Source organism: Pongo abelii, chromosome 18 (assembly GCF_028885655.2).
Source record: "Pongo abelii isolate AG06213 chromosome 18, NHGRI_mPonAbe1-v2.0_pri, whole genome shotgun sequence".
Lineage (NCBI taxonomy): Eukaryota > Metazoa > Chordata > Mammalia > Primates > Hominidae > Pongo > Pongo abelii.
In genome coordinates, this window is record NC_072003.2 from 25145631 (window position 1) to 25167178 (window position 21548).

Consider the following 21548-nt stretch of genomic DNA (forward strand, 5'->3'; position numbering starts at 1 on the left):
CGTTCATCAGAGATATTGGTCTAAAATTCTTTTATTTGTTGTGTCTCTGCCAGGCTTTGGTATCAGGATTATACTGGCCTCATAAAATGAGTTAGGGAGGATTCCCTCTTTTTCTCTTGATTGGAATAGTTTCAGAAGGAATGGTACCAGCTCCTAGAATTTGGCTGTGAATCTGTCTGGTCCTGGACTCTTTTTGGTTGGTAGGCTATTAATTATTGCCTCAATTTCAGAGCCTGTTATTGGTCTATTCAGAGATTCAACTTCTGCCTGGTTTAGTCTTGGGAGGGTGTATGTGTCCAGGAATTTATCCATTTCTTCTAGATTTTCTAGCTTATTTGTGTAGAGGTATTTATAGTATTCTCTGATGGTAGTTTGTATTTCTGTGGGATCAGTGGTGATATCCCCTTTATCATTTTTATTGCGTCTATTTGATTCTTCTCTCTTTTTTTCTTTATTAGTCTTGCTAGTGGTCTATCAATTTTGTTGGTCTTTTCAAAAAACCAGCTTCTAGATTCATTTATTTTTTTGGAGGGTTTTTTGTGTCTCTATCTCTTTCAGTTCTGCTCTGATCTTAGTTATTTCTTGCCTTCTGCTAGCTTTTGAATGTGTTTGCTCTTGCTTCTCTAGTTCTTTTAATTGTGATGTTAGGGTGTTGATTTTAAATCTTTCCTGCTTTCTCTTGTGGGCATTTAGTGCTATAAATTTCCCTCTACACACTGCTTGAAATGTGTCCCAGAGATTCTGGTACGTTGTCTTTGTTCTCATTGGTTTCAAAGAACATCTTTATTTCTGCCTTCATTTTGTTATTTACCCAGTAGTCATTCAGGAGCAGGTTCTTCAGTTTCCATGTAGTTGTACAGTTTTGAGTGAGTTTCTTAATCCGGAGTTCTAATTTGGTTGCACTGTGGTCTGAGAGACAGTTTGTTGTGGTTTCTGTTCTTTTACAGTTGCTGAGGAGTGCTTTACTTCCATTTATGTGGTCAATTTTAGAATAAGTGCGATGTGGTGCTGAGAAGAATGTATATTCTGTTGATTTGGGGTGGAGAGTTCTGTAGATGTCTATTAGGTCTGCTTGGTGCAGAGCTGAGTACAAGTCCTGGATATCCTTGTTAACCTTCTGTCTTGTCGATCTGTCTAATATTGACAGTGGGATGTTAAAGTCTCCCATTATTGTGTGGGAGTCTAAGTCTCTTTGTAGGTCTCTAAGGACTTGGTTTATGAATCTGGGTGCTCCTGTATTGGTTGCATGTATATTTAGGATAGTTAGCTCTTCTTGTTGAATTGATCCCTATACCATTATGTAATGGCCTTCTTTTTCTCTTTTGATCTTTGTTGGTTTAAAGTCTGTTTTATGAGAGACTAGGATTGCAACCCCTGCTTTTTTTTTGCTTTTCGTTTGCTTGGTAGATCTTCCTCCATCCTTTATTTTGAGCCTACGTGTGTCTCTGCACATGAGATGGGTCTCCTGAATACCGCACACTGATGGGTCTTGACTCTATCCAGTTTGCCAGTCTGTCTTTTAACTGGGGCATTTAGCCCATTTACATTTAAGGTTAATATTGTTATGTGTGAATTTGATCCTGTTATTACGATGTTAGTTGGTTATTCTGCCCGTTAATTGATGCAGTTTCTTCCTAGCATTGATGGTTTTTACAATTTGGCATATTTTTGCAGTGGCTGGTACCGGTTGTTCCTTTCCGTGTTTAGTGCTTCCTTCAGGAGCTCTTGTAAGGCAGGCCTGGTGGTGACAAAATCTCTCAGCATTTGCTTGTCTGTAAAGGATTTTATTTCTCCTTCACTTATGAAGCTTAGTTTGGCTGGATATAAATTTTGGGTTGAAAATTCTTTTCTTTAAGAATGTTGAATATTGGCCCCACTCTCTTCTGGCTTGTAGGGTTTCTGCCGAGAGATCTGCTGTTTGATGGGCTTCCCTTTGTGGGTAACCTGACCTTTCACTCTGGCTGCCCTTAACATTTTTTCCTTCATTTCAGCCTTGGTGAATCTGACAGTATGTGTCTTGGGGTTGTTCTTCTCGAGGAGTATCTTTGTGGTGTTCTCTATATTTCCTGAATTTGAATGTTGGCTTGCCTTGCTAGGTTGGGGAAGTTCTGGATAATGTCCTGAAGAGTGTTTTCCAGCTTGGTTCCATTCTTCCCATCACTTTCAGGTACAGCAATCAAACATAGATTTGGTCTTTTCACGTAGCCCCATATTTCTTGGAAGCTTTGTTCATTTCTTTTTACTCTTTTTCTCTAACCTTGTGTTCTCACTTTATTTCATTAATTTGATCTTCAGTCACTGATACCCTTTCTTTCACTTGATCGAATTCGCTATTGAAGCTTGTGCGTGCATCACAAAGTTCTCATGCCATGGTTTTCAGCTCCATCAGGTCATTTAAGCTCTTCTCTTCATTGTTTATTCTAGTTAGCCATTCATCTAACCTTTTTTTCAAGTTTTTAGCTTCCTTGCGTTGGGTTTGAACATGCTAAAGCTCAGAGAACCAACCTTCTGAAGCCTACTTCTGTCAACTCATCAAAGTCATTCTCCATCCAGCTTTGTTCCATTGCTGGCGAGGAGCTGCGATCCTTTGGAGGAGAAGAGGCGCTCTGGTTTTTAGAATTTTCAGCCTTGCTGCTCTGGTTTCTCCCCATCTTTGTGGTTTTATCTACCTTTGATCTTTGATGTTGGTGACCTACAGATGGGGTTTTGGTGTAGATGTCCTTTTTGTTGATGTTGGTGCTATTCCTTTCTGTTTGTTAGTTTTCCTTCTAATGATCAGGTCCCTCAACTGCAGGTCTGTTGGAGTTTGCTGGAGGTCCACTCCAGACCATGTTTGCTTGGGTATCACCAGTGGAGGCTGCAGAACAGCAAATATTGCTGCCTGATCCTTCCTCTGGAAGCTTTGTCCCAGACGGGCACCCGCCTGTGTGAGGTGTCTGTTGGTTCCTACTGGGAGGTGTCTCCCAGTTAGGCTACATGGGAGTCAGGGACCCACTTGAGGAGGCAGTCTGTCCATTCTCAGAGCTCAAATGCCATGCTGGGAGAACCACTGCTCTCTTCAGAGCTGTCAGACAAGGACCTTTAAGTCTGCAGAAGCTGTCTGCTGCCTTTTGTTCAGCTATGCCCTGCCCACAGAGGAGGAGTCTATAGAGGCAGCAGGCCTTGCTGAGCTGCGGGGGGCTCTGCCCAGTTCGAGCTTCCTGGCCGCTCTGTTTACCTACTCAAGCCTCAGCAATGGTGGATGCCCCTCCCCCAGCCAGACTGCCGCCTCACAGTTTGTTCTCAGACTGCTGCGCTAGCAGTGAGCAAGGCTCCGTGGGCATGGGACCCACCGAGCCAGGCACAGGAGAGAATCTCCTTGTCTGCTGGTTGCTGAGACCTTGGGAAAAGCGCAGAAGTGTCTTTTGGGCAGAAGTGTCCTGTTTTTCCAGGTACAGTCTGTCACAGCTTCCCTTGGCTAGGAAAGGTAAATCCCCCGACCCCTTGAGCTTCCCAGGTGAGGTGACGCCCCACTCTGCTTCAGCTCACCCTCCGTGGGTGGCACCCACTGTCCAACCGTCCCAATGAGATGAACCAGGTATCTCAGTTGGAAATGCAGAAATCACCCGTCTTCTGCGTCGATCATGCTGGGAGCTGCAGACCAGAGCTGTTCCTGTTCGGCCATCTTTGAACGGATCCACTTCATTCCTTTTTAATGGCTGAACATTATTCCATACATACATATGCATGTACCACATTTTGTTCATTAATCTGTTGATGGGCATTTGTTTTTTTCCTACCTTTTGTCTATTGTGAATAGTCCTACTATGAGCATTTGTGTACTAGTATTTGTTTGAATACCTGTTTTCAGTTCTTTTGGGTATATACCTAGGAATGGAATTGATGGATCATATCATAATTCTATGGTTGTCTTCTTGGGGAATTGCCAGATTGTTTTCCACAGGAGCTGGATCATTTTACGTTTCCACCAGCAATAGATGAGAGTTCTAATTTCTCCACATCTTTGCCAACATTGATTTTTCATCTTTTTGATTTTAGCCATCCTGGTGAATGTGAAGTGTTACTTCATTGAGGTTTTGACTTGCATTTCTCTTATAGTAAGTGATGATGAACATCTTGTCCTGTGCTTGTTTGGCCATTTACATATTCTCTTTGGAGAAATGTCTATTCAAGTCTTTTTCCCATTTTAAATTGCATTATCTTTTTGTTGAGTTGTTTTTGTTGAGTTGTAAGAATTGTTTGTAAGGATGTATAATACTAGACCGTTATGGGATATATGACTTGCAAGTATTTTATTCCATTCTCTGGGTTTTTTCTCTTTCTTGATAGTGTTCTTTGATGTACAAAAGTTCTTCATTTTGATGAAGTCTGTTTTTTCTTTTGTTGCTCATAATTTTGTTGTCATATCTAAGAATCCGTCACCACATCCAAGGTCATAAAGATTTACTCTTGTGTTTTCTTCTGAGTTTTGTAGTTTTAGCTCTTACATTTAGGTTGTTGATACATTTTAAGTTAATTTTTATAAATTGTATGAGGTAGGGACCAAACTCCATTCTGGGACAAGTAAATATTTACTTGTCCCAGCACCATTTGATGAAGAGATTGTACTGTCCTCATTGAATGGTCTTGGTGCTCTTGTTGAAAGTCCTTATTTTAATTCCTCTTTTATCACCCTCTACTTCCAGAGGCCTCTGGCACCTCCAGTTTCTGATTCTTTTGGTGATCCTGTATATTGGGTTGGCCAGCTTTCTCCAATGCCAGCTTACAATTCAGTTTTGTCTGGTCTACTCATATTTACAATATTTTCTAGATAGTCTATTATTTCACTTCTTCTTCTTTGACCCAGGTGCTTGTTTGTCTTTCTTTTCCAGTTGTTACATTTCCCCATATGTGTTTTTGTTTGGATTGTTTCTAATTTTATTGCATTACAGTAAAAAATACCTAAATTATCTTGTCCAGAGAGCCTTTCCTCACTCCCTTTACCTGCAGGCTGGCTAGTGAACTCCTGCTCTTCTGTTAATCTCTCACACCAGTGTGTTATGTGGAAATGATTTGTTTTCTTCTCTGTCCTTCCCACCACACTGTGAAGTCCTCTGGAGCTGGGGCCACGTTTTGCTTTATCTTGCTATACCCAGCAGTGCAGTATAGTTCTTAATATGCAGCAAGAGCCCAGGTAATGTTTGTTCAACTGAAAGTTTCTCAAAATCCTGTTCCCACCCCAGTTGCTTAGGGTTAACACTAAGCTTCTATTTATAAGTGAATTTGGTGAATCCAAAGGTTATTGTATTCTAGCCAGAGACTGCCTTATTGAGTGTGCGTTAGCCTCTATCCTAAGGCCTTAACAGATGTTTTGTTCAATACATAATGAGGCTACTGCTTTCCCCACATTACCAGTGAGGAAGCTGAGACTTGGAGATGAAGTAACCACTCCCAGCTCACACAGCTGGCAGTAAATGCGTCCACAGTTTGAACACAGAGCTTGATTTCTGTGCAGTTGACAATGTGGCATCCCCTCATCTCGTCAGGAGTCCACATCAATTCTAGGAGAACAGGTCTTCCCACCCTTACCTCTGCCAAGAACCTGGGAAACGAGTTTATTGTCTCAACTTCAGATATCTATTATTTTTATTTTCTCATACCAGAGTTTAAAGTGGTTAGGAAGTAAGATCTACTCCTGTTCCTTTTGTGATTTCTTTATGGTGTTTAAGCTTAAAAAGTTTTCTTCCCTCTAGTGGCTTGACAAAGATTCAGCTTTTTTCTTATTTCTAGTTTGTATGTGTTGTTCTTTTAAACTCCATCTGGACTTTATATTGGCATTAACTATGTACTTGTCATTTTAAATTTTTATAATGTTGAGGTATCTTAATAGGTTCAGTGAGTCTTAGATTGCTGAGTATTGAGGTTATCGCCAGCATTCTGCTATAAATACTTTTGTGTAAGCCATTTGTATTTTATTCTCTTTCTGGTGGTGTTATTATTTATGGTGGTGGTAGGAGGGGTTTCTTCTGTTTTCCAGCTGGGGTGTCATTTCCCTAGGCTGTACTTCCAAAGGATTAAAGGAATGAACAGGTAGTCAGGCATTTATTGGGGTTGTGCTGGGTGCTGAGTTGCTGGGTACTTTGATTGACAGGGAGCTCTGCTTTGGAGCATTTGGGAGGATCAGTACTGTGCCTGTCAAATATATATATTTGTTAACTTTAATGTGGATTGATCCAGTCTAGTAGACTGTATTCCAAGTTGGAAGATTCTCCTGATGGCTCTGAGTCTAGTAGGTGTAGTGTGTAGTTTACTTTTTATTTCTTATAAGTCTGGCTCTTTAATCAGGGAGAAGAAACTGCTATTTAATATTGAAGAAATTCCACATATTCTCATCTTTATTTTTTAAAAATTTGTTTGATTACTGGTTGCATGACCTCACTAAATTTTCTTGGTGAATCATCCTTAGCACACATGCCCTTCTAAAACTGTATCTAACATTCACTGAAGTGCAGTTTTAATTTTCAGTTTTTAAGATAGGTAAGGCTAGTTTAAAGGAAATAATAATGGATGCTAAAGAAATTCTCTAACGGCTAGATGAGTAATCTAAGTAGGATGTTTCTTTTTTTGATTGCAGTTTAATTAACATAATGACATTTTTTTAAAAAATTTTCTCTGTTGGGTAAATTTCTTCATAATGAGTGAATAAAAATAATTTTGAAGAGATAAAATGAGTTGTTTTTATTCTATTTCAGGAATTCATTTAAACAACAACCTAAACCACTTGAAATTTGGCTTGGATTATCATAGACTGTCTTCTCCTACACAAACAGCAACAAAGCAAGGGAAAATGGATTTGCCCACCTCAAGAGCAGGCAGCGACAAGATTGTCCTGTTGGTGTGTAACCGAGCCTGCACTGGGCAACAAGGGAAAAGGTGAGAACCAGATTATTTTCCAGTAAGTACCTAGACTGTAAAAGTTCAGTATTTTCAAACATTTTAAAAAGCATGGGCAAAAAGTTGTTACTTTTAGTAGTTAATTTTTGATTCTGATATTTAAAAAGAATACATGTACAAGTTGACCTGATTTGGGGGGTTGGTTGGGGGAGAGTAAAATTAGGAATCTGGGTTTTTTTTGTTGTTGTTGTTGTTTGTTTGTTTGTTTTTTGATATGGAGTCTCGCTCTGTTGCCCAGGCTGGAGTGTAGTTGCGCAATCTCGGTTCACTGCAACCTCTGCCTCCCAGGTTCAAGCGATTCTCTTGCCTTGTCTTCTGAATAGCTGGGATTATAGGCGCCAGCCACCACACCCAGCAGATTTTTTATATTTTTAGTAGAAATGAGGTTTCACCATGTTGGCCAGGCTGGTCTCAAACTCCTGACCTCAGACGATCCGCCCGCCTTGGCCTCCCAAAGTGCTGGGATTATAGGCGTGAGCCACTGCATCCGGCCAGGAATTTAGTTTTTAAAGTCCCATTTCATATGTGTATTTTCAGTTCAGGCTCCTCTTGGGGCTGTAGACCCATTTCCAGATACTTTCCTGATAGCTTTTTTATTTTTATTTTTTTAATTCTTAACATGTCTACTTGGATGGTGCCATGTCCCTCAGGCTTCTGTCCCAAATTGAACTTATGTCTTATGTCCCAAGTTGAATTGAAATATGTCCAAATTTTCTTTCCTTTTAAAACTGGCTCTCCAGTATTTCCCATCTTGGCAAATGGCACCACACATTCATTCAGGTTTGTAAGTCAGCAATTTGGGAGTCAGAAATCTCTCTCAAATTTGTCTGATGCCCTCTGTAAGAGTGTATGGGTGTTTAGACTATCTTTTAAAGTAACTGTGTCACAGTAGGAATGTAACCTGAGTATTAACAAGAGACAGATATGTTTCAAGGAGAAAGGACTCAGTGTTTCTTAACATTTGTTAGAATAGCCTTTATGTTAGCCTTTGAAAATTTTGCTTTGAAATAAGTTCCCTGCATAGTAAATAACATAAATGTAGAATGTGTTGATATGCATATTTATGCTATTCATTGACAGGTACTTTAGTGTTTACAGTGTGTTGGGCACGGTTCTAAACACTGGGGATTCAGCAGGGAACAAAACAGGCAGGGTCTGTGTCCTCATGGAGCTTCCATCCTAGCTAGGACAGACCGACTATGAACAAGCAGATGTCTTTAACTTCAGACAGTCCGTACCATGTCGAAGGCATTAAAACAGACTAGAATGATAGAGTGTGATGGTGGGAGGCTGGCAAGACTACATTAGGAAGAGAGGTCAGGGAAGGCGTCCCTGAAGAGACCGTGGCCAAGCTGAGCCTCAGTGTGCTGTGTGAACATGAGGGGAAAGGATCCCATGCAGAGGGAACACCCGGTACATGCACACAAGACTAGGAGGAGCTTGGTGTGTATCAGGCACAGAAGGAATGAAGTAAAGAACCTGTGGAATTCCCTTCATGGTGCTAGTCTCTCAAAGAGTGAAGTCATTATTTTAAAAAAATATGGTTGGGTGATTTACATGTACTTGTAACTCATTTCACATCACAGTAGTTTTTAGGCAGATTGGTTCACTGTTAAGCACCACTACGAGCGAACAGTTTGATAGTTGTTGGAAACTGGTTTCTTGGTGATCTTAGCACCTCTACTTCCCTCTGGGCCTGAGTCAGAGTTAATCTGTTAGATTATTTGTTCATTCATTCATTCATCTTCTGTTTTCTAGATATTGTCTGTTTACGCTGTTAAGATAAATAAATCACAGTGCTTGCTATCAAATAACTCACAGCCTATTGGTGGAGGCAGAATAATAAGCAGGCATTGTTTGTAGCACAGTATACACAGGGAACAAGCCAACAGGGTGCCTCCTGGAAAAGAATACCTCCACTGGGTCTTCACATGAGTGAGTAGGAGACAGCGTAGACTCAGAAGGGTGGGGAGGGTATTCCAAGCAGAGGGAGTTCCCTGACAAAAGACATGGTTGTGTGAGAGTAGGACACATTCAGGGAATTCAGGTTTGAATGACTGGGCGTGGATGAGAGTTGAGGCTAGGATAGTGGTCCTCAACATTGGCTGCATATTAGAACCACCCAGGGAGGCCCTAAAAACATCTCAGTGCTCAGATCATATTCCAGACTGATTTCATCAGAATCTCTGGGGGCTGGACTTGGGTATCATTATTTTCTAAAGCTCCTCTGGTGATTTTGGTCTTCGGTCTGTGCAGCTGAGGCCAAGAACCACAGTACTGCTTGGACTCTGTGGGACATAGCTCTGGAGCTGACTTTCACTGTCACTTGCTTGCCAGTGCCTCCCTTGTTGTCAGAGACTCAAGAATGTGGCTGCCTGTCTGTGAGACCTTCCAGCCCTGTCTAGTCCTGTGGCACCCAACCTTATGAGTTCGACCTGTGCTGTTTGCCAGACTCATGTCCACTCCCACCCCCTGTGCTCCCCATCTTCACTGATCCTGCCCTGTTGCCACCTGCTGTCCTAGCACCATACTCCCCTAGAAGCCATTTGGGTGTATTGGCTATTAAATTTCATTTAGAAATCCAAGCTGTTCATCTCCTTATGAAGAGTTACCATTAAATTTCCTGTTTCTTTTATTTTGAGAACTGTCCTAAAGCCAATTTTATTGTGATTCCGTTTTAAGAGATCAAGAACAAAAGATAACAGTGTTAAAGGAATTACTGTACTTTTAAGGTGATTACATTGTTGATGTGTGTTAGATTTGGACTGCCTTTTGTGCTGCACTTAGAGAAGACAATAGCTTGGGACCTTCTGCAGAAGGAAATCTTGGAGAAGATGAAGTATTTCTTGAGGCCCACGGTTTGCATTCAGGTTTGTAAGCATTTTGATATTCCAGCATAGCATGGGTATATACTCAGTGAAGAAACAATCATTACAATGAAATTTGAGTTTCTTGTGTTTGGATTTCCAGGACTGAGAATTTATCCCTCATTTTATGAAAGAGCTAGCCACTGCAAGGTTTTCCTTGAACTGCTGCATATTCCTTTATAATATTTATCTATTAACATTTAGTACATGATCAGCTTGGAAGGGATTTAGTAGAATGTCTATCTGTATATTTTAAAAATTATTACTATGTTAAGGTATCCGTGGAAGACCATTAAGCTGATGTTTAGTAAAGGCAGTATGTTACTTGTCTTGCATAACGTTTGATATGTAAATCACATTCGGGTAAATAGTATTTAAAGTGTATTAGAGTGGCTCAACAACCTTATAGAATCTTATAGTGAAGCGTTTTGCAGAATAAACAGTTTACTGTAACTCTAATCTGTTTTGGAAACGCCACTGTGAAACAGATGCCCTTGAAGAAAGATTTGGCTTAATTCTCATCTAACATCTGATGCAGGTGTGTCCATTCAGCTTGCGTGTGGTCAGTGTTGTTGGAATAACATATTTGCTGCCCCAGGAGGAGCAGCCCTTGTGCCACCCAACAGTAGAAAGGTAAAAAAAAATTTTTTTTTTAATTACCTTTTACAATCTCAAATATGTTCATGTGTGATTCCACTTATGTGGAATACTTATAATTTCCACATAAGTATGCAGGGTTCTTTAGGTTCATTTTGAAATTAAGTACTTATTTTACTTTTGATTTGTGCTTGGGTATATGTTTGATGATCTTTCTTGAAATAAGAAAAGCCCTGGAGTACTTGCGTTAGGAAAGCAAATTAACGTATGTCCTAGGACTGCAGATAAATTACACTTTCATATTCACCAGGAATGAAGTTTTGTAAAGTAACGTTCTAATCAGGCCACATTCTTCCTTAAAACCCTTATACGGCAACTTGTGGCCTAAAAGATAAAGCCCGTGTTCCACAATGTAAGAAGTTCTTCACAGTTTGAATTCCGCTTACTTCACTTTTGTCAGGCCTTGCTCTTCCTCTCCCCACTATCCCAAACTTTCAGCAGCATTAAAGTACAGATGATTGTTTGAACAGGCAATACTATTTTATATGCGTGCTTTGCATGTGTAGTTTCCTCTGTCTGTAATTCCTTTCCTTTAAGCCCTTTTTTATACTCTTCCTCCTCCCACCCCCGGCAACCTGCCCCATAGAATTAGTCACTCTACTCTGCTACCTCTGTGCTGTCTAAATCTGTTATATTTATAATACTCTATTGTATTAATAAAATAATATACATATATGCACACTATGTGTCTATGAATATATAATATACATATGAAAACTCACATTTTTTATAATAAAAATTATTATGATTTTTTCAACAAATATTGTAGTGTCTATATTTCAGGATTCTAAAAAAGCATACAACATGGTCCTGCTTGAAAGCTCACTGTTTGGGTTTAGAGTTGAGAGTTAGTAGACAACAATCCAAAATATTGCACAACATAAACAAGATGAGATGGCTAATATTCACTGAGTTCTGGGTTTCTCAGGAGATGGCAAGGAGCCAGTGAACTTGGGACGGGGGTAGCTTTGGAGGAAGGAGGAAGAAGGGTGCAGTCTAGAACAGGCGTGGCATGTTGGTGCAGAGGTGGAAAGGTGCAAGGGGCGACTTTGTTCCTGGGGGACTACCGTCCAGTGTCTGTTTGGGTGGGTGAAAAATTGGGCAAGAAGTTGGGAAGGTCATAATGACTATCTGAGAGTGATCATCAACCTTAAAACATGACACTAAATTTCTTCCAACCTCTTTACTATTAATACTGTATTGGGCTTTTTAATTTAAGGGTTTTTCAGTTTAGTTGTAATGTAGTTATTAAATCAGTGGTTATAGTGGTCTTGCTGAAAACTTTTTTCTGATGGGGAACTATGATGAAGATTTTCATTAATCACGTTATAATTTCGGGTAGGACATAATCACATTAAGTAAAATCATTTGTTTAGAAAATAATATGTGGCTTCCCTCTCCACTTCCCTGGTTCTATAGGGCATTAAAATCTTGTGGACCAGGTGGCACCGCTCATGTGAAATTAGTAGTCGAGTGGGACAAGGAGACAAGAGATTTGTGAGTATTTTTAAAGTTAGTATTTATAGAAACATTGTTTTAATTATCATTTTTATAGCACACCTTTGATATGTTAAATGAGCTGAAACACAAATCTCTCTTCTCTTTAGCTAAGTATCCAGGTGTGTTGTTAACCCTTTATTTAAGCAGTTTATTATTCCTTTCCTGTACCTTCTCTTTTCCCAATCCCAGAACCTTAGAACATTTGTTCACTGCTGAAAGAGAAGCTGTAACTCATTAACTACTATATAGGTTCAATTTACTTTGATTTTTATTACAGGCCCATTAATTCTAGAAAGCGATGTCAGATGCGTGTTCTTAGATGTAAAGGACAGGAATATGTGGTTTAACCAGTACAGTTCATGGCCAAACCCAGAAAAATCAAGTTACTTGTGGAAATAGCTTTGTATACAGAGAACTTTTCAAGAACATTTTGGAATATAGAAAAGTTGGGTCACTACTTTTGTTTCTTATACATTGATTTTTTTTTCCTTTGGTTATGAGTTTGTAGTCACTTCATGAAGCCATAATTGTATTTTTCCTTCTGTTTTGCAAGACATTCCCTGATAGATGCTTTTCCCCCTAATTGCAGCTTGTTTGTAAATACTGAGGATGAGTATATCCCTGATGCAGAAAGTGTTCGTCTGCAAAGGGAGCGTCATCATCAGCCTCAAACCTGCACTTTATCCCAGTGTTTCCAACTGTACACCAAAGAGGAGCGGGTAAGAGACTGGGCAGCATTTCTTGGTTGCTCAGGGCAGTGGGGAGTGGGACATGGCAAGGTGACAGTGGAGAAACAAATCACGCCCCAGAAGTCGCCGCAGGATTTTGCATATATGTAAGTCTGCACATGTAATGAGCATCTTAATGCTCTTGCTTTTAGGACTTTAACAAGAAGTTGTACGTTTCTAGAAAACCTTGATTAATTGAAGTACTCTGGAAATGAACCTTCTTCATAGTTAGTTATTTTTAATGGTTAATGATCAAGTTTTGGTGATTTTCTTTCTCAATTTAGAAGTTTTAAGATCTTTTCCTTAGTAACTTAAACAGTGATTCTTGACTTTTTGGTACTAAGAACATAGGTGCCAGGACCTATTTAAATTTAAATTAATTAAATTTAAAAAATTAATTACAATTAAGTGAAGTAAATAATTCAGTTCCTTCATTGCATTAGTCATGTTTCAAGTGCTCAGCAGACACATGGTGGCTAGTGGGTCCCATACTGAACAGCGTAGTTATAGACCAGAAAGTAGACAGCAAGGCTTTGCAGGTAGTAGGGACCCAGTAAGTATTTAAATGAATGGATGGACAGAGAGATGGATAAATAAGCCTCTTTGGGTGGGGCCCAGGCCTGTGTGATGTTTATGCACTTTATAAACATTGACCAGAGTACTTGGAGTCATCTAACCTTGCATTGATATCTAGGATCATAATTTTGACTACTAGTTGTAACTCTTCACTCTTAAATAGGGGGAGTCATGCAATTTCAGGATTGAAGGGGACTTGAAAACTCCTTTATTCTAGTGGTTGGGTTCTTCTACTTAAGTTCAAATAGGTGATTGCTTAGCCTGAGTTTGAATATCTTTTGTTATGAGGTAGTTTGCCTCCTTAAGACAGAGATAGACCATGTTTTCTCTGGATGGCTGTGATGGTGACTGAAGTTAACCTGAAATATGTCCACTGGTTACTATAGCCAACAGTTGTTCTCTGTCTTAAATTCATTATGACTCAGAAGTCCTAATTTTATTTTTGTCTGTTGTTCGAATGTTTGAAAATAGCTTTTGTATTTCCAGCGAGTCTTCTCTCCCCCACACTGTTTTTAGCTAGTTCCTTTAATAATAGTTTTTCATAAGACATGGGTTTTTTTTTTCACCCCTTTTTTCCCCCCCAGTTTTGCACTCAATTATGAAATAGTTGGCTGTGGAATTGGTTGACTGTAGGTTCTCTATGACACCTTGCCCTGTTTAGCCTTTTTTTTTTTTTTTTTTTTGTTAATGACTTCGGAGATGTTTGATAATGGCACAAAGATAATGGATGAGCAAATCTACTAGATGGCAGCACTGGTATTCCACAACACATCTCACTGATCTAGAATGCTAGCAGGATACCTTTTAACAGGGGCTCATTCATTCAGTAGGTGTTTTTTGAGTACATACCATGTTAGGTACGTACTGGTACTGAAGAAGTAGCAGGGGCCAACATAAACAACATTTTTGCCTTCATGCTGTTTATAGTCTAGTGGAACAAGTAAATAAAGGAAGCAAGGCTCCTGGAGTAGGAAGCAAAGGCCCTTTGGCAAGACTGTCAAACAGAAATGAAGCCAGTATGGCTGGAGGACAGGAAGTGAGGGGACAGAATTGAGACAGTATATGCTCCATAAGAGCAGGTACTCCATTTTCTTGATCACTAAATAATTCCAGTATCCAGAGCAGTGCGTGGCACATAGAAAGTGACATCTGGCCGGGCACAGTGGCTCACGCTTGTAATCCCAGCACTTTGGGAGGCTGAGGTGGACGGATTGCCTGAGTCCACGAGTTCAAGAGCATCTGGGCAACATGGCAAAACCCCGTCTCTACCAAAAATACAAAAATTAGCTGGGTGTGGTGATGCGTGCCTGTGGTCCCAGCTACTGAAGAGGCTGAGGTGGGAGAATCACTTGAGCCTGATGGGTGGAGGTTGTAGTGAGCCAAGATCACACCACTGTACTCCAGCCTGGGTGATAGAGTGAGACTCTGTTTCAAAAAAAAAAAAAAAGAAAGTAACATATTTAACATTTATACAGTATTTACCGATTTAGTCGTTCCTCTGTGAGGGATAATCTGTTCAACAAACCAGAATCTGTTTAGAGTTTGGGTGCCAGCTCTGGCCACTTTTGATTGTGTTATTCCATTGATGCCCAGCATCTGCAGTTTCCAGAGAGATTTTGAGTTGCACCATGCCCTGGCTAAGGCATTAGTCCAGCCGTAACACAGTCTTGCATTAAGTGGCACTTAATGGGAGTCATGCTTCTGTTTTCAGCTTGCCCCCGATGATGCCTGGCGTTGCCCACACTGTAAGCAGCTGCAGCAGGGAAGCATTACGTTAAGCCTCTGGACTCTGCCTGATGTGCTTATTATACATCTAAAGAGATTTCGGCAGGTATGGAAATCCTCTATCCTCAGGAACAAACAAGTTGTGACAAGTTTCTTATGCCCCCTGCTGATGGGCTCTGTGGGGATTCTTTGGTATACCTGTTTGGTCCAGTGAGTCCTGTCTGTGTATGTTATAGACACACTTTTGCCCCTGTGTTTAGGGTAATGTTTTGTTCTTTCCCAAGGCAAAATTTGATTTTAGTTCAGATTGCAGATATTTTACTTTGTTCTTGACTTGTAAATGCCGTGCCTAAATTTTGTTAAGTGTACTCTGGGATTTAAAAAGAACTAAGTAGAGATCCTTTCTAGGGAGGTAGAATTCTATTTCTACCTAATGTAATATGGGTGTTCTGCTCCTGAGAAGCTGTTGCATGGTTGGGGAGATGAGTCATAAATAAATACAAAGAAAATCTGCTTTGAATTGTATTGCTTTGTGAGTCAGTTTTTCCAAAAAGGCTGTCTATTCCCTGAGGTTAGGATTGTCTGGACAGTCTCATTATAAGAGGTAAATGGGAAGTAAACATTAGTGGACTCCACGAGGCCTGGCTCTAAGTTTGTATCTGAAAGATGAGCAAGCTTTTACTAGGTGAGGTGGAAGCAGGGATCTCCCACACACGGGGGCAGAGGGAGCAGTGTGTGCAAAGCCCAGCAGTGGAGAAAGCACAGCCTGCACGAGAGGCTGGGAGCAGGCCAGGTGGGCAGGCACTCCAGAGGGGTGGGCAGTGGCGGGAGTTGATGGAAGACGTGGGTGGATGCTGGTTGTCCAAAGAACCCTTTGTGGGCGGAGTAGGAGTCCAATGAAGGGTTATAAGCAGAGAAGCAACCTTACCAAATCTGTATTTTGGAAATATTATTCTGGATGTTGTGTAGATAACAGATTAGAGGCTACAAGAATGAAGATGAGGAGACCTGAAGGAGGCCCTTGCCATCATCCAGGGTGGGCTGCTAGTGGATGGGATAGGTTGTGGAGTAGAGATGGAGAGATGTTCAGGACTGTCTGAGGAGGCAGAGGTATCAGGGGCGACACACAGATGGTCCCCAGGTCTGGGACTTTCACACAGAGGTTTGAGGTTCAGCTCCTATGGGAGTGAAGAGTGGGCACTTGGCACCCACTGTGTATTCCATTGGGATCTGCAGGTGGAAAGCTGGCTGAGGGTTTGGATCCCAGCCTGCTGTGTCTCCTTCCGCAGACACAGAGTAATTTCCTGCGCTTTCTGTTTTCTTTTGAAGTCATGTCACCACCCTTCCAGCAATCCAGACGCAAACCTGCAGTGTCCTCTTTGACTCTTCTTTCTTGTCCCTCTCATCTAGGCATGGCCATGCCTCTTCATCGACTCCTGTGTGTCCCCTCCCCATTCTTGCTGTCAGCGTGCTGGTTCAGACATTTTGTTGCTTTTCAGCTGGTCACCATTGCAGTGACTTTTAATTGATTTCTTCACCTCCATTACTCCTATTTCTAACATGTTCTGTGCACTGCTTACACAGTTCTTCACCCACAACTCTGGTGACATCACCTTTTCCATAAAAGCCTCAGAGGTTACAATCCAGATTCTTCAGGCTGGCCTTCCTGACCACCCAGGACCCATCGTCCCTTTCTCTCATGAACATTTTTCTTCCCTTCACAGACCCATACGTAGCTCCTTAGGGTGGACATATCTATGCCTGGTTAATTTTTTAAAGTTCCCATAGACACAGGAAACATTCAGTCAATATCTATTCAACTGATGGTTGGATTTCAAAGCATTTACCTATAGGTTTAATGGAAAATACAGATTACCAAAGATTGCCACTGAGTGGATATGTTAAGCTAAGTCAGTGTTGCCTTGTAATGTGCCTGTTGGAGGAGGTGGAGGGGAACAGGCACTCTTATCAAGAGGCTCTTCTGCACCAGGTGCTGTGGTTTGCCCTTCATGGAGCCATCACCTCATTAGTTTTCATGTCTCTTTGACAGAGGTATCAGGAAGAGCCACTCGATACTGTCATTTTTTTTGTAAGTCAAATGCTTTGAAGCCCTTTAACAGATAAGGAAAGGAAGACTCAGAGAGGCTCATTTACCCCCTCTATATGGATCCTTACTGGTTCCACCTTAGCTGATATTAAAACCTGTTCCTCTAGATAGCTAAAACTATCATCTGTTTCCCTGATTTGTATGTCTTGGGAAACATCAGATAGGTAACTCACACCGCTTTATCTGATAGGATCCACATTCCCCTCTAAAGTGATCTGCCATCTGCTTGCATTAAAATATCACCAGAACTTGTTTTTCTTCTTGCAACAGGAAGGAGACAGGCGCATGAAACTTCAGAACATGGTCAAGTTCCCCTTGACTGGCCTGGACATGACACCTCATGTGGTTAAGAGGAGCCAGAGCAGCTGGAGTTTGCCATCCCATTGGTCCCCGTGGAGACGGCCCTATGGACTCGGGAGGGACCCTGAGGACTACATCTATGACCTGTATGCTGTGTGCAATCACCATGGCACCATGCAAGGGGGGCACTACACAGGTCTGCAGTGTGAGAGGCTGCGTGTCTGTGCTGGCGAGTCCTTCAGATGGGTTTGCTTGTAACAGGGTGACTTGACTTCAGAGCTTCATTTCCCCTCCAGTAGGCAGTGTGCCAACTGTGAGGGCAGTTTCCATCCTCTGGATCTCTGTCCAAGAGCAAATAAATGAACATTCTTCCTCCTTTTCCTGAGTGGGGTCGTCCAGTAGGTAGCAGACTGACTGGGGAGTGGTATGTGCAGATGACATTGTCTGGTCAACTGAGGATTTGCTCTTTGTTTACCTAACCTGCACTCCCCATTTACGGTTTTGCTAGATAGAGTTCCTTGAGTTCTATCTTCTTTCTCATTTTAAATGATTGTGAACTACTTTTTTTTTTTTTAATTAAAGATGAGCTGTTGCTGTGTTGCCCAGGCTGGAGTACAGTAGCTGTTCACGGATGTGATTATCACACACTACAGCCTTGAACTTCTGGGCTCAAGCAAGTCACCTGCCTCATTCTCCAGAGTAGCTGGGATACAAGTGCATGACACTTTTATAGTGTCTTTAAAGTGACTTAGAAGGGTTTTTCTTTTTGTTTTAAGGTTAAATTGACCTTGTCATTTATAAAAGCAACTATGTTCATCATGAAATTTAGAGGCTAGAGGTGGAAAGAATACCATCATCCATGGGCTTATCACTGAGATAACCACTGGTAACATTTTTTTTAATTGCGATAAAATATACATAACAAAATGTACCATTTTAACCATTTTTAAGTGTACAGTTCAGTGACATTAAGTACACTCACATTGTTGTGTAACCATTATCACTATCCATCTCTACAAGTTTTTTAATCTTCCCAGACTTAAACTCTGTACCTAATAAACACTAATTCCCATTTTCTTTCCCTTCAGCCATGACAAGCACTATACTTTCTGTCTCTGTGAATTTGACTACTCTTGGTACCTCTTTTAAATGGAATCATTCAATATTTGTTCTTTTGTGACTGGCTTATTTCATGTAGCATAATGTCTGTAAGGTTCATCCATGTTGTAGCAGGTATCAGAATTTCCTGCCTTTTTAGGGCTGAATAATGTTCCACTGTATGTAGGTAATATTTTGGTATGTAGTATATACTTGACATGTTTTTCTCTTAAGTTTTTGCCATTGTTTTCCACTGTTGGGATTATACTGGCATTTTGTTCTTGTTGTTCAAGTGAACATTTATTGAGCCCCTCACATCCTGCTTGCCCTGGGCTCTATCACAGCAGAGATCAATAGGTCCCCAGCCTCTATTTTCTGAGAGTGTAATCAAGTAGGGGGAGATGTGGGTACAGATATGGTTTAAAAAAGGAGTCCCACATCATGGGTTCTGTGGTGGAGGTGTGAGCAGTGGGCAGAGGTCAGAGCCAGAGGAGAGAGTGGTCAGAGCGTGCTGGAGGGGGAGGGTCAGCTGCTGGGGAAAGGAACCTGCTGCCTCACCTCATGGGCCAGTGGGGTGGATAGACAGGTCACAAATTCGGAAGCACAGCAGCACAGTGAGGGGTGAGTGGCGCATGCGCTTCTGCATCCTCATCTTCACACCTAGTATTGTAACAGAAGTAGCTTAATGTGGACACTTAATTTTTTATAAATACTTTTTTTTGTGTGTGTGTGATGAAGTCTCGCTCTCTCACCAGGCTGGAGTGTGGTGGCACGATCTAGGCTCACTGCAACCTCCGCCTCCTGGGTTCAAGCAATTCTGCTGCCTCAGCCTCCCAAGTAGCTGGGACTACAGGCACGCACCACCACACCCAGCTAATTTTTGTATTTTTAATAGAGACGGGGTTTCACCATGTTGGCCAGGATGGTCTCGATCTTCTGACCTGGTGATCTGCCCTCCTTGGCCTCCCAAAGTGCTGGGATTACAGGCATGAGCCACTGCGCCCAGCCTATAAATACTTTTTAATGACCACAGAATGTTCTGTTGATAGATCTCTAATGTTATCTAACCCTTCCCCATTGCTGAACATCTATATTGTTTCTGGTTTTTAACTTTTCATGTAACATTGTTGAATATCTTTATGCTCTTTCACTTTTTCTGAATTTTAATTCTGTATTTCCTTGAGATTGAGTCTTGGAAATGGAATCATTGGGCTAACGGCCTGCATGAGCCTTTTGGGAGCCAGGCAGATTTCAGGGCTTTATTTGTTGATGTGAGGGTTGATGTGATTAATTTGATTATCCGTGTGAGTGGCTAGGATTTGGATTTCTGCATCCTTCACACTCAGTGTGTTATACATGTATACTTCTCAGGGACTTTCTTTATTAATTCAGTGGTTTCTGCAACAAGACCCCGAGTGCTAGTGCTGACCATTGATTTATAAAGGTAGGGAGAGGTGGAGGAGGGGTGGGGTCTGCCCAATCCTGGGTACTATTAAATCTCTGGGACTCTTTTCTCTAGTATTTAGCCATGAACCTCCCTCCCCATCAGCCAAGGCAGAGGAGTCCGTTGGCCTTGCTACCTTTCATACTCACTCTTTCAGTCTGCTCTGTTCCTTTCCAGGAGGGCAGGGGTTGGGGAAGATTACTGGACACAATAATCTTTTATTCTTGAAACCCTTTTAGTTCAAGTTCTTTAAATAGATATTTTTCTTTTTTTCAAACTCATTTTACTGCCAGAAGTTCTTTAAATATTTAAATGCTGCAGGCAGCAATTGTTTGTGAGAGGAATGATCCCAACTTTGAGCACATCTCATAATGGAATGGCTTGGATTGCCTCTGCCTGCTCTAGGAAGCACTTTCAATGAGAGAAAGAAGCTAGAGAAGTTTAAAAGATGCTGTCACTTCATAGAAGACAAAAGTTAATGTGAATTAAATGTTTAGATATATTTTGCCTTGTACTTTGGTTTAAACCATATTTCAATGATGATAACAGTATATTTGGTATCTTACATATTTTAGGTTTCTATTTTATGGGGGCCATGTGTACAAATATTGTGTCTTGTTGGATTTTTGCTTTTGTGGCATTACCAGTTGTGTCTGTGTTCTTTGGTACTGAGTGATGGAATTCTATACTTGTGGACTGGTAGAATGGAAAGGGACGTGGAGGTCATTTAACTTCACAACTCACCTGGTGTTGTAACACCTTTGCCAGCATCCTTGATGTTCACCAGCTCAGCTTTGGTAAAGAATGTGTTTTCCATTTATAACACTATTTCTCAAGAAAATATGGACTGGCTTGTTACATAGTTTCTGGGAAGAAATTGTTGGGAAGAATAAGACAGGGCTACACTTTAGCATCATGTTGCTCTTTATATATAGAATAGATCTTGGAAAATGCCTGGAAACCTCCAACTACCTTAGAGGCAGTACAGTTTGGTGGAAGGAGCTTGGGTTAGAAGCCAGACACATCTTTCTAGCTCTGTGTCCTGGGGCAGGTAACTGTTCACTAATTTGGCTACCATGTTAGTGAGCCAGAAAGTGGTCATGCTGACCTCAAGGAACCCATTACCCAGGATGTGCTCAGATGTTTTCTGTATTATTTCCCCTTTCTCATGCTGAGGCCCTACCACCACTTTTCTAGTATATGAGATGTTTAGAGTCTTAGTTTAGAGAACATTTTAAATATTCTTAGCATTGTTGAATTAAAGATACTCTAAGTTTTTTCTTTTTTTTTTTTAACATCAACTTTTAAGTTCAGGTGTACGTGTTCAGGATGTGCAGGTTGGTTACTTAGGTAAACATGTGCCATGATGGTTTGCCGCACAGATCATCCCGTCACCTAGGTATTAAGCCCAGCATCCATTAAGCTATTCTTCCTGATGCTCTCTCACCCCTCATCCCCGTTTTTAAGTTTTCATTTGGAATGTTTATTTTATTTTTTGAGACAGGGTCTCACTTTGTCACCCAGGCTGGAGTGCAGTGGTGTGATCGTGGCTCACTGCAGCCCCAGCCTCCCGGGCTCAAGATCCTCCTACCTCAGCTTCCCAAGTAGCTGGG

At 41.1% G+C, this 21548-nt stretch overlaps 1 protein-coding gene across 5 annotated transcripts in view; it reads left to right on the forward strand.

Moving 5' to 3' along the window:
- Nucleotides 1-21548, forward strand: part of LOC100436918 (ubiquitin carboxyl-terminal hydrolase 31) — an 89350-nt gene that overhangs the window by 53265 nt on the left and 14537 nt on the right. For all 5 annotated transcript variants that reach the window (XM_054533626.2, XM_063717207.1, XM_054533628.2 and 2 more), the window contains 7 exons: nt 6732-6912; nt 9692-9803; nt 10339-10433; nt 11877-11954; nt 12547-12676; nt 14973-15092; nt 17364-17589. In XM_054533626.2, the coding sequence (XP_054389601.1) occupies nt 6732-6912; nt 9692-9803; nt 10339-10433; nt 11877-11954; nt 12547-12676; nt 14973-15092; nt 17364-17589 (942 nt within the window). The remainder of the gene's footprint in view (nt 1-6731; nt 6913-9691; nt 9804-10338; nt 10434-11876; nt 11955-12546; nt 12677-14972; nt 15093-17363; nt 17590-21548) is intronic.